This window comes from Saccostrea cucullata, unplaced genomic scaffold (genome assembly GCF_032062105.1).
Source record: "Saccostrea cucullata isolate Sc308-1 unplaced genomic scaffold, CSIRO_AGI_Scuc_v1 ctg955, whole genome shotgun sequence".
Lineage (NCBI taxonomy): Eukaryota > Metazoa > Mollusca > Bivalvia > Ostreida > Ostreidae > Saccostrea > Saccostrea cuccullata.
Genome location: NW_026928431.1, coordinates 224,356 through 242,508, shown reverse-complemented (window position 1 = coordinate 242,508; position 18,153 = coordinate 224,356). Strand labels below are relative to the sequence as shown.

Below are 18,153 nucleotides of genomic sequence, written 5' to 3'. Positions count from 1 at the left end.
AGTAATGCGTACACAAACGCAAATTACATGGATATAAATGGTGTTAAGGCTATTTAGTTGCATGTTCATTATCAAGTTGCAAGCCCAAACATTGAACGTTTCTTTCTTTAGTTAATATCATACTGTGGGGACCTTTTTCCTAATTATATAAAGGGAATTAATTTATATATATACTGCCAGGTTTTTTTAATGGTTTTGATCCAACCAATGACTTAGAATCGAATTAGATATTATAGGTTGATCTGTTTTAATTACTAATATATAATAATTAAAAAACACACATGATAACATAATATAAATTTATTCAAATAACAAAATCTGCAACAACAACATTTACAAATACTGTAATAGAGGGAGGTCCTGGGTTGATCTAAAAATGATTGCAATTAAAAAAAAATAATGATAATAACAGCACAACGCTAATAAATTCAGAGAGATTAGTAAAATAGAGATACTCTTTCCAGCTTATAAAAAAATAAACCGAAAATACGTACAATAAGCATATTCTATTACACACCACTGAAATAAATAGCAAATTTCTGCGCATGCTCTTTGTATGAACATTGAAAAAATTGATTCTACCAACCAAATTGGAATCAAGTCGTACTTCGGTATCGTGTATAAAATACTGCTTCATAAATAACTCCTAAGAAAACATTTATTACATATATATTGATTTGATCTGTTAAGAATATTACTTAAATGGATCGATGGTTAATTGAATGCATGACACCTAACTTCTATAATGTGAATCATTGTTAATTTATAATTGGTTAAGCAGGTTAAAGTTGACTTGTATTAATTGTCCCAGATATTTGACATCTACAGGTAGACATACGGAATAGTCAACAGACATATATCCTAACATCAAATTATTATTATCGTAATAAAGGCTTTATAACCCTGATATCCATTAACATGATCAATAATTCTTATACATTACCATTCTTATTAGTAATTCATATTAAAAATTCGGGTAAATTACTGCTCGAACTATATTCCTCAGAAATCAACTATTGAATTTAAAGGGGGAAAAATGTATAATTATATATTTGAAGAAATAAAACGCTCTCATTTATATTTATTGTACAAAAATACTGAAAATAATTTAATGTATATCTTTATACAGAGAAGGATTTAACTGGGTTCTTCAGATATACGAGTATTATGAAATTCAAATAGAAGCAAAATGGGATTTGAGAATATACAAGCATAATGTGCAGCATAAAAATCAGTCTTATAAAACAGCTGAACAGTATATTAACAGTAGATTATTAAAAAAATATCACATACATGTACACATGAATTATAATACAGCAACAAGAAAACACATTTCACACATAAAAATTCACTGAGAAGTCATAAATTTTCGCGTGGTAATTATGGATGGTTTCGTGAGAGGAGAGCCACGAATTAAGGTCCTCCCCACGAAAGAATATCACTGAGCTCAGTGTTAACACGTTTTCAACCTCCATATCATTCCCCAATAACTTTCTCAAACCTCACTAGAATAAATCACTATTGCAGTAAATATTGCTCAAAGTTTTAGAATTTAAAGTTCTTGGATACAAAATGTCAATAAAAAACTGACATAATGGAAATACGGATAAATCTCTATGTTATTATTAATGTGAAAACAGACAAAGGTTGAGTGATCAAAAGTTAGCAATAGAACGCTACTCGGTAAAATATCAGTATACAGTCATTATCTCATATCACAATGTTAAACAGGATCATCTGACTGCAACTGACGTCTCGCTAGGCTGGCCAGCTAGACTAGATCGGAAGCAATCTCAACCATATTGCAAAACATATCTACACATTTCAAAACTTGAAGTCTAAATACATTCTGCATCAATATTATATTGTATTTGATATACAAAGTCAAACACAACTTTACTCTTTATCAAAACAGCAGATATGTTTCAAAATGTGTCAACTACAAAATATAAATGGCACCAGGCAAAGAGTCGTTGTGTTTACATATATTAAACGTGACTTTTATTTCTTAAAAGTCAATTGATATTTAAAACAATGTCTCTTGCACTTCTATTTAAGAATAAACCTAAATCTCGTTAGATTCAAGATAAAAAACTACTTTAATTAGTAAATGGACGGTGTCACATGATCAGAACAGCGAGTCCTGATTGGTGGGATTCCTGATTGGTTGATCAGTAATTTGTTGCTGCGATCTCGCACAACTTCCAGTTGGCCCCATTCTCATTATTGGCTAAAAACACAATGACCTCCTCGCAGTGCGGGGCGTCAGGACAGCTGCACCGGAAGCCACATGTGGAGAAACTGTTAGGTACTGCATTGTCAGCTGTCAGGTTGCAGAATTGAATGTTGCCATGGAATTTGCCGACAGAACTGGATTCTGGGTAGGAAACCTGTAACGACGCGGGAGTAGTCACCTGCAGTAGATATGAATACTGTCAAAGATCACTCGTCAGAATTATGTCTTTATGGAAACTCATGGAAACACGATGTTTCTTTTCACTTGTTACTTTGTCTGAATGTGAATTATTCAAGATATTTTCTTTTTGAGTCTTGCATTAAAAAGTTACGTATTAACCAAAAATATTGGTATGGTTCAAGTTATACCATCAAAAGTTTATCAAATATATAAATATTTTATTTATCAAATATATAAACATAGAAAAATCTCATATCCTCTCCTTGTATAATAGGTCAATATTATTTACCCGAAGTACACTGTTGTTTCAGTAATTTACTTGAAGATCTCTGTTGATTAAGTAATTTACCTGAATAACTGTTACTTTCAAGTATTGGTTGAGTCATCAACCTGAAAACCCTTTAAAATCCGGTTGTTTGAATAATTTACCTGTCAAACCCTATTATTCACGTAATTAACATGTACATGTAGAATCCTTTTGTTTTAATTATTTACCTGTAAACCCTGTTGTTTATAAGTAATCTACATGTAAACCCTGTTGGTTAAGTGATTTACCTGTAAAACCCTGTTGATTAAGTAATTTTATTACCTGTAGAACCCTGTTGTTTGAGTAATTACCTGTAGCACCCTGTTGTTTGAGTGTCTTGCGCACGATATTCCTTCACCTGATATGACGATATCAAACTGTGAGGCGTTTATTCCAAGGACTACAGATGTATTCATCCGCGTCCAGAACAATGGCGGAGTTTCACCTTGTACGGGAAGATCAAAACAGGTGCCCGTATCTCCGTCCAGTGCATACGGAATTTTGGACTTCAGGTTCCCTGACTCGTCGTTAAAGATATCAAGGTACCCGTCAACTAAAACAAGAAACGAATACGATTTTAATCCGTATTGTCACTTGTACTATTTGGATTTCGAATTCTCAACGATAAGACTGAAAGAAGCTAAAATGATATTTGTACAGCATAACTTGATACATCTTGTAAAATGTTAATTGTTATTGATCAAAGTTTACGAGTTTACTAATTGAAATACTAAATAAGCTTCAACGACTCTTCTCTTAAATGAGATAACCAAAACTTCGATAAATTGGTTATTCTCTCTTTATAAAATTGTCAGATGCAAAATGTACTCTCTGTCAAATATTCCCCAACAAGATTTTTGCAGGAAGGGATGAACTGTAACAACTCCAAGTTTATGCCGAAGGACTAAGGTATTCTATTTTTACTCATGGGGAGAAGATACGTACGTTTAGTGACAACCATCTCATGGTTGACATAACAGCTTTGTTCGCATGACTTGTTGTGCAGGTTTGTTAATCCCACGTAGCTTGTGATGAAAGGTTTGTCGAAATTGTAAACGGAGGCATTGCCACCATCAGGCGTGAACTGAGTTTAGATAGAAAACAAAGTTATTCATTTCTCAGTCATTTCTAGTGAATTTAAACTAAATCAAGTTACGAGGTATTGAAGTTCTACTCACAGTTACTGGTTTGTCCTTAAACTCCACGCCGTCAAAGCTGTATTCGATTCCCCGCACTCCTGGAAAGACGCCGCCATCTTCTAAATCAGAGGAGTCAATAGCCACACCATGGATCTTAGCGAGATCTGCGTAGTAGTCCTAAATAAATGCAGACCAGAGAATAAACGTCATTTTTAAATCAAGATACAACTTTTTTTTAAAATTGTCAATTAGAAACGCAACGACTCTTATCACGTGACTTACTGGTGCCCGGATGCAGATCTTGTACTGCCCGACCCACACTTGAGTTGTGCTGTATCGAGATCCCAGACCGAACCACTCGTCCCGACTCGAGTCCACGGATGTGTCATTCCGGATTTTGACTGTCAACCGAATCCGGACCTTGTCTTCTTCTGTGTCGTTTACGATTCCAAGATTACACATCACCGGAAAAACAACGTTTACTTTGGAGTACGTTCCATCCGACAAACTGGAAGAGGAAATCAGTTTACCTTTTGTAAACAACAAACTAATAGCAACATAACATGACTGGATCTTTTATTTTGACATACATATTCTATTTTGAATATGCCACAAAGTATATACTTTACTTAGAATGCAATATTTGTATTCAAATAAAAAAAGCTATCTTGAGATGTGACGTCACGTTTTATTTACATGATGTTTGTAACCAATCAGTCTACTTTACTTAGAATGCAAATGTAAAGTCTCGCAAATGAACACACACAATTAAGTCTTATTTTTTTCTAGATATAAAGTAGGTTTTTGGCATGTTAGATATTTCTTTGTCTATCTAGCTTTACTTTTAGTTTAACCTTACACTGTCGTGTTGGTGGCTTCCATGATTGTAGCGTTGTTGATACACTTCAGGTTGGATCCGATCCTCTGTATGTCGTAGCCACAGATGACAAAGAAAGACTCGCTGTCATTGGTGGGCACAGCCAGCTCCACGTTCACCTGACCTGGATTCTTGTTCTTCTCTGTGGTGATGTCCAGGAAGAATTCGAACACAGATCCCCTCGTTAGACAGTTTTTGGTGCAGTTGTGGAAGAAGTTAAAGGAAAAGTCGACAGGTGCCTGCAGGTATTGTAGGTAGAAGAGTGAGAGTTGTATTTAGTCTGTGATATTTAGAACTAACAAACAAACAAAACAGAACCATGTCAGAATTTGTAATCAAAATAAAGAAAATAAGACGGATCTAGAAAAAAAAGGTTTGAAACACCGTCTTTTGAACTAATTTTAACAGGTACTTCACATAACAGTTGAGCTATCTGCGTGTGCATGATTTTATTCCGCCAAAGACGCAAACCAACACTGGCACGTTCATTATTACAGGTCAAATAAGGTAAAGAAAATGAATATTCATAAAATTGAGAAGACGACCTCGCTGAAAACATTAGAGGTGGGGTAAGGTGCACCCTTAGGAGGAATAAGAACCCACTGGAGGCGTAAGTTCTGGTTATATAAACGAAGCAATCAATGGAATGATAACAGTGACCTATTATTGGCATGCATGAAACAAGTCAAGCAAGCCTGATTATTATAACGTGCATAGAATTTGTGAACATTCACCGTAACCTCCTGAAAGCTCTTGTATAACTAACCCGTCTCATTTTAAATATTAATAACACATGATCTTTTCATAGGTATAACACGGCAAAATCAGTGAGAAGGCGGAGAATTTGAAGAAATAGAAATGACTTTAAAGGGAACTCTTGTTCTTCGGTGTAAGCAACTGAATCTAGTTAACGCCTGCGTGCCCATCTAAACCAAAACAAGTAAATGACAATAAAAACGAAGAAATTCTAAAGTATTATTTTATATACTTACATCTGGCGGATTTTCGCACACAATGTCCAGTTCATTTGTGTTATCATTCAAAGTTGTATGACCGCTGAGCCCGACTTTAATTGTATGTTTCTGTCCAGTTAACACGAATCCTGGTAACGGCACCAAATAAACCTTTACCGCAATCGTGTTATTTCCACCAATATGACTCATTGTCCCAAAATTACTGATGTTAAAGGTCATTGTGGCGGAGTTCTCCACTGCGGTGTTGGCGGTTGTGCTCTCTCTTGTCAAATTTGTTTCTGAGCAAAGTATATTTTGTCCGCTTTCGGTGACCTCCATGTGCGCCACCATTACCCCAGCAGGACGGGCGGTGTTTTCAACCACTTCCACTGTTAGAGAGAAAACTGTAATTCCTGTTTCTACTGTGGTGATGTTGACAATGAAATCCGTCACAGCACTGACACAGGCTGTACTGTTAACACCAGTAATCGCCATCGACATACTCTGCCATACAAAGAAAAAGGGAACGCTGGATAATTTTTTACTTGAAATATGTTTTTAAAATACTGGTAGTGTCTCTGAGTATTTTTCGGAAAACTTTACTCTCAAAATATTACAATGTCCAGAATTCTTTAAATAATGCAATGTAATACAAATGGAAAAGTGTTGCTTTATATACTAGTAAATAACCGAATAAGTTTGAGCCATAATCTCTTTAATTATTACAGTCTGAATTTCATCTGTCAGATTTCTTTTTTTTTTTTCATTTTTAATCTTACAAAAGTCTGAATGATAAAGAACTTGAAATTATTTATAGCTACAGTTAACTGTTGATGCCCTTATTCTAATGATAGATACATTATATGAAGTCAAGGGTATGTTGTTTGGAATGGATTTTGTTCCTAATTTCGAACTTTTTTTATTTCATGGCATTCAGTTATTTGAAATATTTATGAGCTATATCACAAATAATATTTGCAAAATGCTGTTTAAAAATGCATGACTGAAATATTTACTTTTTAATTGATATTGCAGGAAATGAAATGTGAAACGAATGAAAAATTCATATTTTTGTTCAATTTACTCTGCGTCACCATATATTGACTTGTTCTTGCATATTTTATATTGAAAATAATATTATAAAATTTGAATTTTAAAATTGATATTTAATTACAATTTGGTTATTTTATTCATTAACAATTTTTGATAACATAATATTGTCTGTATTTTACTTTATAAATTTCGCTTCATTCTATCTGAAACCTGAAAAAACTTCATACTTAAATAATTTTACTTGGGGTATTAGCAACATAAAAAACTTTTTTTTCGTTGAAGGATCCGCCCCACTGAATTACCGGTTGGGATCCACTAGCTGGGCCTGCTGTAAGGTTGAAGTAGGAGACCCAAACTTCCGCCGTGTCTACTTCAATTCCGAACCCGATCGGATATTCATCGCCTTCCACTGCATCTTCTGTCATCAATATAACAGCCTCGAATTCGATCCGGTCGTCGATCGTGGAGTTGGCGGGAGACGCCGAGCGTGACTCTATAACCGGAGAAAAGCAAATGTTTATCAAAGAGCCCCAAGCGATGTAAATCGATATGTACCTTTGTTGTGTAAATTTATACAGTAACCTTCCGTGAAATAGGATGGACTCATTAAAAATTCCATTATCTCATCGAACATTTTTTTGTTAGGTTTAGAGTCAGAAGAAGAGATGAATATCGATGTGTTTTTCTACTCTGTGTATTATTTGTGCATGATACAGAATGTGGGTTTTCGATTTTTCAAATAAGTATTATTTTAATCAAGCTTAGAAGAAAATCTTTCAATAAATATTTTTTCGATGCACCTTATAAAAGAGAATGTAATTATATAATGAATAAAAACAAAGTTACAAATCATAATAATATGATGCATAATTCTTTTTACTGTACACTTGATTTACTGTTCTCTGAGGTTTGCAATAAACTAAAGAAACCAGTTGTATCTACTGGAGAGATAGACGCCTCTACTTTGTTGAACTACCTGATATGATATAACTTTTCTTTTAACCATAAGGTAAGGTGAATCTCTGGATCAACCTCATTCCTCACACCTTATATCATTTCGAGCATCCCTTTATGTGTTTTTCATTTAATTGAAAGCAAACAAATAAATAATGAACTTCATGTCAAGCCAAAGTAAGGAATATTTTATGGAAATAATTCCAGGTGTCTATATTTTTTAATCTAGCTTTATTAACGTTTTTGAGCTCAATGACTTTGTGAAAACTTTGAAATTGCACATTGACCTTGGCTGGGTTAACTTGATATGTGTATTGATGATTGTTGTTTTGTTGTTTTTGGTAATGGTGTACTGTCAGACTTGAGAGTTTGCAACCTTAAAAATTTTAATATTTTTGTACAGCGAAGATCTGAAAGCCTTTAATTGTCTGTATGCTTTTTGTAATCAAGGGAAGCCTTGAAACGGCTTTATGTATACTGTTTAAGTCAATAGAAGAATTCAAATAGCTTTAGATATGCTAATTTAGCCACTGAAGCTTTAGATCTTCTCTCAATCTTTGTTCTTTTGGCCAATTATTCCGTTTGATTGTTTGTTTCATCACCAAAACCACAATGGTTTTAATATTTTTGTTGATTACGTCAAGTGCACACAGGACAACACTCTGAGATTCATTAAACTGATAAGTGACTGGAGGGTACCTGAAAGGTAACTAAAGGTACTGATAGGTGACTGGAGGGTACCTGAAAGGTAACTAAAGGTACTGATAGGTGACTGGAGGGTACCTGAAAGGTAACTAAAGGTGCTGATAGGTGACTGGAGGGTACCTGAAAGGTAACTAAAGGTGCTGATAGGTGACTGGAGGGTACCTGAAAGGTAACTAAAGGTACTGATAGGTGACTGGAGGGTACCCGAAAGGTAACTAAAGGTACTGATAGGTGACTGAAGGGTACCCGAAAGGTAACTAAAGGTACTGATAGGTGACTGGAGGGTACCTGAAAGGTAAGTAAAGGTACTGCTAGGTGACTGGAAGGTAACTGAAAGGTAACTAAAGGTACTGATAGGTGACTGGAAAGTAACTGAAAGGTAACTTAAGGTGGTGATATGTGACTGAAAGGTATTTGAAAGGTTATTAAAGGTACTGATAGGTGACTGGAAGGTAACTGGAAGGTACTTGAAAGGTAATTAAAGGTACTGATAGGTGACTGGAATGTCACTGAATGGCAGAACTTTGTCATCCAGTGACCTTTGTTGACCTTTCAGCCATCATTCAGTTGAGTAAATGCATGGTGTAGGTTTATCCTGTTGTGGACGATTGTTACAGTAGAAAGTTTTTAATTAGATTTAACTTTTTGTTTACCGGTATTTCATTACTTGAACTTCGTTTTTTATCCCCCAATGTCTAACATGGCTTAAACTCTTTTGAGCACTTCAGATCATAATTGATATAAAATTCCTCTTATTTATTTTTTGACAGATTACCTTATTTATTGGTAAAGAACCAATATACTAGTGGACAATTTAACCTCGCTTTGCAAAAGGTATTGGTTAACCTAAAACTTATATCTAACCTCTTCTAAGTGGATACAATCAGGAATGAAAGCAAGAGGTACAAATCATTGAACATTTTCCGTGACTAAACAATAAAGAAAAATTTCTGCCTTAGTTTTGTTTAAATTTTCGTCTTGTGAAATAATAAAAAATTTGTTTTTAGAGCTAATATTATATTATTATTATAGACATAGTAATTCAAGGATTTACATGTATACCGAAAGCATTTCTTGAAAATCATCAAGAAAAAGTTTTCAACGAAATATGGAAAACAAATATTTGTAGAAAATTTGTTAAAATAATGGCTACTTTTGCAAAGGAATCATAACAACCAAGGTTAAAAAAATTATACAAACGTACCGATAAAATACATACGTAAATATCTTGATGTATTGAATAGGTGATTGACATCATTTATGTTCATGGCTGAATATTTTGTACCTTGGATTAGATGTACAGGGTGTCCCATAATATATGATATCATTTTAAATTATTGTCGGAAACGCAGGTCTTGACCAATTTCTTTGAAATTTGTCTCCTTAAATATTTAAGTAAATACAAATTTTAGCAACAAATAATTTCATTTAAAATTTTTCACATAGCTGGAGTAATGTTGCCACATAATTATGTCAAAAAAGTTTTAAAAATTGCATTTGAGCCAAAATTGATTTATCAAATAAGCTGGGTACCCTAATTTCAAAACTGTAATTATCAAATCCAGTCTTAAGATATTGTTACTAAACCTAAATATAAATCTTTAATTAATCTAAAAAAAAGTATATATCCAATGAAAATCTAGATTATAACTAAAGAAAAATGCATTTTTCTTAAGTTATGGAATTTTGTGCAATGTCTAGACATGATTATTACCCAGATTGGATGTCATTTAGAGGACATTTGTTAACAACAGGATTTTTCAAAGTAAACTCAATTTGTCCAGTTCCTTTTATTGTCCATAAAATTTTGTGAATAAAATTGGACAACATATGCAATGTTTATAGTGCATTTGTTGTAATTCAATATTCATTACATTATATTTTATGTCTCCATGAAATGGTATCAAATATTATGGGACACCCTGTACCTTTATTTGTGAGAGTTGTTGGTAGAACCAGTCGAACACGTCTTGACCCCGTCCAGCTAGAGTTACATAAAACTGCCGACGACGTCGTTTTCTCTAAATCTACCTGCAGAAAAACAAAATATGTGCATTAAGCAGAGAGAACAAAAATTATAGGTAAACAGTCAACGAAAGAATGGAAAAACAACAATAACAACAACAACAAAAATGAAAATGATCAAAAAATGAAATGTGCATGAAACAACATTTTGGATCCCTTGAATTTTTTTTCTTTTAATACCGGTATATCCCAAAAGTTTATTTCAAAACTAAACATTAAAAGAGAGAAACCCTCTGTTAATTACTAAGGTATACTGGAACAAAAGTTGTACCTGTGGCGCTTCTGTTGTTCCGTCGAAGTTTCGACCCACTGACTTGACAACCAATGACACCACCTGGACGTCTCTGTTGGCAGTGTCGCTGTGGAGATTAATGGCCTCCGCTGCAATATCAGGGCTGGGATACGGCATCCACGTCTCAAACACCACCCTCAAAGTCTCCCCTTTGTTCAGAGTGGTGGCACTGGAGGGGCTAGTCAAGTTATATACGGGTGTCTTCGATACAGGCTATCAAAATAAAGGATGCTCATGTTTCATGCAGAAATATTGGATATATTAACTTTTATATTATCTTTGCTTGTCGATATCAATTCTTTCTGAATTTGGTCAAAGTTTCTCAAAATCTTCAATGTGTGTTTGATAGTGATACATGTGAGAGCAATTTCAATTTAGTCAAATACTGATGAGGGGCGGGGGGTGTTCAAAATAATATGGGTATAGAAGCGCCTTATTTTGGTTTGAGCTGAGGAGGTTAACACGTCGGACAGTTTTGAAGTCCAAAAAGGGTTAATCATCTATGTTCAAGGAACTGTTTGACAATGTTTATTGTAAAAAATTTAACTTTATATAACAGAATTTCAAAATGCGATTTACTAATATTAATTGTGTTGTTGAGGACTTACAGGGTTGGTGGCGGATCTCATGATGTAGGACACCTGACCAATCCACACGTTGTAGCTGTTGTTGTACTCAATTCCCGCGCTGACCCAGTGAGTGGCGCCATCTGTGATCCCGTCCAACGACACGACAAAGGCCTCGTAGTCAATCACAAGATCGTTATCCGCGTCCGTACCAGAAGTTTCCGAGTTAAATACGTCAGAAAAATTGTACACACCTCGGGTATAGATTTTAAAGGCAGTCTACAGAGTAATAAACAACACAATGTATGAAATCTGCTGAAAGAAATTCTTAGAGATTGACACTCGGATGTATTTTACAATTTCTTTAACGTTGATATGACAGGGAATGTACATGTACATAATAGGATATGGTAAGGATTATGGACAAATTGAATTAAGTTTAAATCGAAGCTCTAATGAAAGAACTTTTCATAAATAGACAGGATCTACACATTTTCAGAAGTGTTTTTTTTTATTGGTGCAATAATGCTTTGTAAATAGGTTTATGCACAATGTAACCAGATGAATATTTGCATTTTACAACAAACTATTTTCGAATGTTCATAATTATAAAATCTTCATAGGAAAGATTAAGTACAGTAACAACATGTTTCATATTAAAAAAGTAGTTAAAAAAACCCATACGCCACACTCACGTCTTTAGAGTCCTCGGTTGGGTGGTACACCATCTTCATGTTGGGGTCGATATCCAGATTGCTGCCTCTAGTCATGGTCACTTCCCCGACCGCCATCACCGTCACGTTCGTGGAGGGCAGGATCTCCACCACTACTCCCGAGGTAGTCCCCCCGGGAAATCCCACGGTTAGGGTGAACTCGACCTTTGACCCAATATACAGGTCAGTAACAGATGAGTAGGCAGCTTTGACAGCAACACTGGGAGTTAGTGTACTTGGAGCAGCTGTGAAACCTGTGTTAATCGAACACTCTTATTAAATTACAGTATGAATAGGATTCTTGTTTTATATGTCTTTGTTGTTGTTTTTTTTTTTTTTTTTTTTTTTTTTTTTTTTTTTTTTTTTTTTTTTTTGGTGTTTAATGTTTGATCAAAGAAATATGTTGTACATATCACATCTTCTTAGTTAATCTTGAACTCGATTTTTAAACTTGAATAAACAGTTTGCTCTGTAAAAAGTTTTTTTTTAAAATTGCAAATGTGTATATTTAAGAAGAAGAAAAAGATTCAAAAAGACATCCAGATTATGGTTAATAAAACAGTCTGGAAATAGATACATAAGACAATGTTTAAATGATTATTTGCCAGAATGGTTCGCTGATGTTGAATAAAAAATGAAATATTTATATACTTCATGTAAGTGTATCTAAAATTGATGTCTGATGTTTGAGTTAATACAAACATTTATTATTTATATTTTATTTTCATGTCCGCCTTTTAGGCTTTTTCTGTGAAATTTGTTTTTGTCATGTTACGCATATAGTCCACATCCCAATAGGCAAGAAAACACAGAACATACAGAGTAAATTAATATTGTATTTCTAAACCAATTCATCAAAACTTTAGTACATTAGACCTAGGTGTATAATGAATCATTTTAAGTTGCAGAATTTGTAATAAATTATTCAAAATTTTAAAAGAAATTATGTTTATGTTTGTGTGTGTGTGAACATAACATATTTTCTCCATTAGCATCTTTAATTTGACAAACAAAAAAAATCCTATAAATAAAACATATTTATTTGAATGCATTTTTCTTTCAAAAGCGTTTCAAATCATATTCGTTAGTTTTCTGCACAAAAGTCTAACCGGTTCCGATCTTACAGTAATAAAAGTAAATACTTTTAGGAAAACTTTAAGAATATTCATTTACATCAAACACTTTTTTTTACAAAAACATTCAGCTAACTGGCATGTGGTCATATTGACTGCAAAAATATATATCGGTATTCAAGGGATGGCCTTTTCGTTTGTTCGAGTAAGTTGCTACAGTTTATAAAAGAAAGGAACATTTAAATAATCCTTACAAATTATTACACTTATTTTACTGAATTAATAAGATAGAATATATGACACCTAAGAGATAATTTGATGTTTCAGGGCTTAGAATGAAATAATTAAAGTTGCAAATTTTGTGGTATTAATCATAAATTTGTGTTCAAATAGGTTTTCTATTAGTTGGGCTATTGCTTAATATACAAACTTTGAGTCAGTTCACTCTTCATTGCAGAGGGCTCAGAATGGAGATTGGTATGGGATACTGGCTCGTCATGGACACTGGATCCCTCCTTTTGTGTTTACAGGCGTATGTGATAACGTATATTGTACTTTTTTCATATATTTTGTCAAAGTATCAAACAAAAGGCGCGAAAAACCCAGGGACCCGTTTCACAAAACTATCTTATGACTAAAATCTGTCTTAAGACCGAAAATTATCGTAAGATTGCACCATAGCCGTTTCACAAAACTGTCATATCTTATGATAATCTTAAGATTTATCATAATCTTAAGACAACTACATACTTGTCTTAATTCTAAAGTGAAACTTGTGACAATATGTATTTTTGGCTAAACACGAAAGGATCTTTAAAGAAAACGGTTTTTAGAGATAGAACAATCCTTTGGACTATATCCGGCCAGTCAGAACAATAACCTCCCCCCCCCCCAATAATTTGCTAAAAAAAAATTATACGATAGAAAAACTAAAATGTATCTACTTTATGTTATCCACTTTATTAATTTAATTTCAAGACATTTTTCTTTGGTTTTGCCCCCTCCCAACTGAAATTGCCCCCCCCCCAAAAAAACAAATGCTTTTTAGGACCATGTGCATATTTATTGATTTGATAGGTCCACGAATTTTACTTTAATTCTTTTTGTTACTTTGTGGAAGACAATATATAAATGGTTATTTGTCTCTAATGGTGGTGATTTAATATCAAAGTAAATATTTTATTCAGTCGAACAAAATTAGATGAAAATCAAAAAGTTTAATTTCTGAGGTATCCTCATTAATCCATCGGAATGTGTATGACAATTCAATATACTGTAATATTTGATGCTGTATGTACATGCTTTCTTTATGTTTTTTTTATAATAGTATTGAAACCGTAAAAGAACTTTATTCGGTAATAACCAATATTTGCCCCCCAAATCAAACTTTGATGGAGATATATTTAATTAAGTTCTTAAACAGGGGAGTATATGCTGACTTCAAAACACTGAATATTTTCATAAGTAATGACGCCATATGTACGTAATGACGTCACAAACATGACGTAAATTTCAGTTTTAAATTATGAATTTTACAGAAAAATGTACATATTTCGTCGATATTTTGAGTAAAAGTCACCGAGCGCATGTGTGTTCAGGATCAATATTTTGATATAATGTGTAGAATGATAATATCAATGAAATATGTCAATATTGTTCCTGAACAAACTTGTGCTCTATAAATTTAAAAGCAAAAATTGTTGAAATTTTATCCATTTTGTCCTCTTTCTGAAAAAGGATATAAAATCAGACTAGTTTGTGACGTCATTAAAACAAAAATTGTGAATACACTGCTTTGACAATATAATATTTTGCGTTAATTTATATTTCTCATACAATTTATTGAATTCAGCACATTTTAGGAAGTTTTCAAAATTTGACTTTTATGGGGGCAAATATATGCAATATACCGCATATAGTTCTTTTGATTGAAATTTTTTCTTTCGTTTCTTTTGTCTTCATCTGTTAGCATTGATATTTTGTTGCAGTATAGTTGAAGCGTTTCAAAGACACCTGCATAGAATTAATTTTATGAAAGGGATTGGTGTTTTAAAAGAAGTCATTGTTAAAATCGTTTATTTGCAAAGCTTCAGATACACTAGTAGTTTTAATTAAAAATAATCACATGCATTTTGCAAGAAACTATTTCTTGAGCAAAAAACATTGTAACAAATCTAATTTATTAATTTTTTGTGATGAAATTAATTCAAATTTAATTTTAATGACCCTCTTCCCAACACACACACAAAGCTGGTGCAACAAAATGTTTTTCCGAGGGTATATCTGCAAAAGAAACTATACGAGACAAACATTATTTCAATATTTCAAAGAAAATTAAAGAAAGACTTTGTGAAAACATATTTTAAGAAAAAAACATCCCTGTGATATTGAAGAATGGAATTTGTCTTAAGACTTGTCTTAAGATTTCTTATACTTAAGATAGTTTTGTGAAACAGCAGTGAGAAATCTTATGATTGTCATAAGATTGATCTTAAGATTATCGTAAGATCTATCTTAGGACAAATCTTACGATAGTTTTGTGAAACGCGGCCCAGAAGTTTATCATATTTAGCTTTACGTACTTTTAGACCAACTTTTGAAGATAACAAAATTTTCATGAAGATGGACTAAAATAAATAAAGTGAAATAACAAAGTTCAACTTAAAATCCATTGATTAAAGCCTCAAAGAAAGAAACAGAAAACCTTTTAAAAAATAATAAGACAACCATTTATTACTCAAAAGTACTCTAATAGTTGTGAACGTAATGTTTAATTTCCCTTTCTTATGAGTACCTAAGGGCAAAATTATTGACTTCTGAATTAATTCAGTACATGTAGAAGTTCAGACAAAATTAGGAACAAACAGATGTATGTCAGAGAGGTATGGAAAAACAATACAATATTTTTTAGATTCTTTTCTTAGTTCATTTAAACAATACAAATCTAGAGCAGAGCAAACACTTCAGATATTTTTTTTTAATATACAAATAATAATATTGATTCACTCCATGCAATAGACACAATACATAGAATCAGCTGCATGGTTTACAAAAGTCCTTTTCTAGCTGCTGTCCTTTCTGACATAATTTATTTTCTCAAATAAACTCTAAAATAGTCATATTGCAGACTGAGTTGATTTGATAAAATAAATTATGTCAGAAAGGACACTATCTTTAATCTTAAATAAAAGAACAATTGTCAATTGGTTTTGTTCTCCATTTCCTCCTATAATATATGTTTTATATGTATTACGACAGATTTAAAAAAAAAAAGAGAGGAAAATTTTACAGCAGAAAATATACCCAGATTTATTATGTAAACAAAACGCTGTCTTTGAGAGGTATATTTTAAAGCAGTTGTTTGAAGTTCTGAATCTCATGTTTACACAAAACACAGACATGAGACTAAAACTGCGATCGCCTGGGTACCCTGTTATTGTACAGACCGGCAGCGATCGAACCGAGATGAATATATTTATTGTTTAGAATGAACAATAATAAGGCATTGATTTCTAAGAAAAATATGAAACAAAATATCGATTGTAGGGAATGAGCGCCAAGACTTAATCGTTACTTGATCTCAAAAATATCGGAGATAAAAAAAATTTCAGAGAAATAAATGAAAATAACTTAATTAAAGGATAGTTATAAAAATCCTACCTGGTTGGAAAAGGAAGTAAAATATCACAGTCGATGTAAGGAGATTTAGGAGGGACATTTTAGGACCGTAGTCACCCCCACTGATCCGCTGTCGTCTGTTATAGCTTCTGTCGTCGGCCGCTAATTCTGAATCTCGCTTATGAATTATACATGTAGCTCTGGAAAAGTTTTAAATCCTAAGAAATCAATAAAACTGATCAATTGGAAAAAAATATAAAATGGTTATTTGCTATTTATCCGAGGGAGATCCGTAATCATTATTGGAGACCTAGTGCGGTAGGTGTATAGGACTGCATCGCTGTTGTCAATATCGATATACAATGTATTGTACGCCGTCCTCTTCATTTAATTTGGTAACAATCGTAAACTATTTGAAAAGAGAAGAAATCAAGTGATTGTCCAATTTTTTTCTGACTTAAAGATTTCTGCGCAATGGTATTTTTTTTTTTTTATGAAAATGCATTTCACTATATTTGTATCAATTTCCTGATTTTCTGTCTGCTTTAAATACTGCGCAAGTATTGATTACATTTTTGAAATAATTTCTCTATGTTCATTCAATGATACAATGAACCAATAATTAAGATCCATTACCTTGCTTCTTCTTTTAAAAAATGAAATTCTGAAAGAACCAGGAACGATGACCATTATATTGTTTTTTTATTATGATATATATCAATATCATTATACATGTATATTATTGTAAAATTAGTTTAATATATATTTTCATATATGACAAAGATTATTTTTTATTATTATATATAAAAAATATTTATTTTCAAGCATAGCATCAAATAATATACTTAAAAAATGTATTTAATAAAAAGGCAATACATTTGTTAAATATATTATTTGATTTTATGTTGTTTTTTTTTTCAATTAAATGAAAAGGCAATAATAGACCTTGGTTTCCATTCAATTTTACTTGTGTATAAAATAAAAAAAATTCTAAAAATGACATAAAACCAAAGAATATACTTGAACTGATGCAATTTGCACGAGGCAAAAACAAACGTGACACTTATATGACTAATGAAGGTCAACAGTAATTTGTTGAATGAATCAGAATATAGAAATGAACATAATGTGTATTTTATATTCAGAAAAAGTGAATTATTCTGCAATTTGTATGAAATTGTTCTACGCAGGAAGAGCTGTAAGGTTTCCTTCAAGGTTAACTATGTTTTGTATGCAAAATGTTATATGTTTGTATGCATTAGTCATTGACCAATTGTGTTTCTGTTATGTAAATTGTTGTTAAATATTCTTTGGTAAGCTTGCTTAGATATACTTAATCTTTCATACATCCGTGGCATCTGATCCAACCTCTGATGTTTAGGAATTCCGTGTTTACTCTGCTCCTATTTTGTATTGTTTTATGGATTGTTGGTCTTAAACACTGTTCGTTATCTCCATATGT

General features: G+C 32.7%; 1 protein-coding gene across 2 annotated transcripts; it reads right to left on the bottom strand.

Annotated features, from left to right (window-relative positions):
• Positions 1–285: 285 nt before the first annotated feature.
• LOC134277552 (uncharacterized) lies at positions 286–16,947 on the bottom strand. 2 transcript variants are annotated; one of them, XM_062759879.1, is made up of 13 exons: positions 16,734–16,947; positions 11,983–12,254; positions 11,330–11,566; positions 10,701–10,934; positions 10,333–10,435; positions 7,048–7,238; positions 5,732–6,196; positions 4,722–4,978; positions 4,145–4,370; positions 3,902–4,039; positions 3,669–3,807; positions 3,035–3,276; positions 286–2,390 (listed from the first exon to the last, which is right to left on the bottom strand). In XM_062759879.1, the coding sequence occupies exons 1-13, from the start codon at positions 16,789–16,791 to the stop codon at positions 2,172–2,174; spliced, it is 2,781 nt and encodes a 926-aa protein (XP_062615863.1). In that variant the 5' UTR covers positions 16,792–16,947; the 3' UTR covers positions 286–2,171. The 2 variants fall into 2 exon arrangements, with proteins under 2 accessions (XP_062615863.1, XP_062615862.1); XM_062759878.1 differs by having other exon boundaries at positions 286–2,414; positions 16,734–16,945.
• Positions 16,948–18,153: the final 1,206 nt, after the last annotated feature.

Coding starts and splice junctions, on each gene's coding strand:
- LOC134277552 (XM_062759878.1), bottom strand. CDS start 16,791: ATGTCCCTCCTAAATCTCCTTACATCGACTGTGATATTTTACTTCCTT. Junction 12,255..16,733: donor TTACTTCCTTTTCCAACCAG/GTAGGATTTTTA, acceptor CGATTAACACAG/GTTTCACAGCTGCTCCAAGT. Junction 11,567..11,982: donor CAACCGAGGACTCTAAAGAC/GTGAGTGTGGCG, acceptor ATTACTCTGTAG/ACTGCCTTTAAAATCTATAC.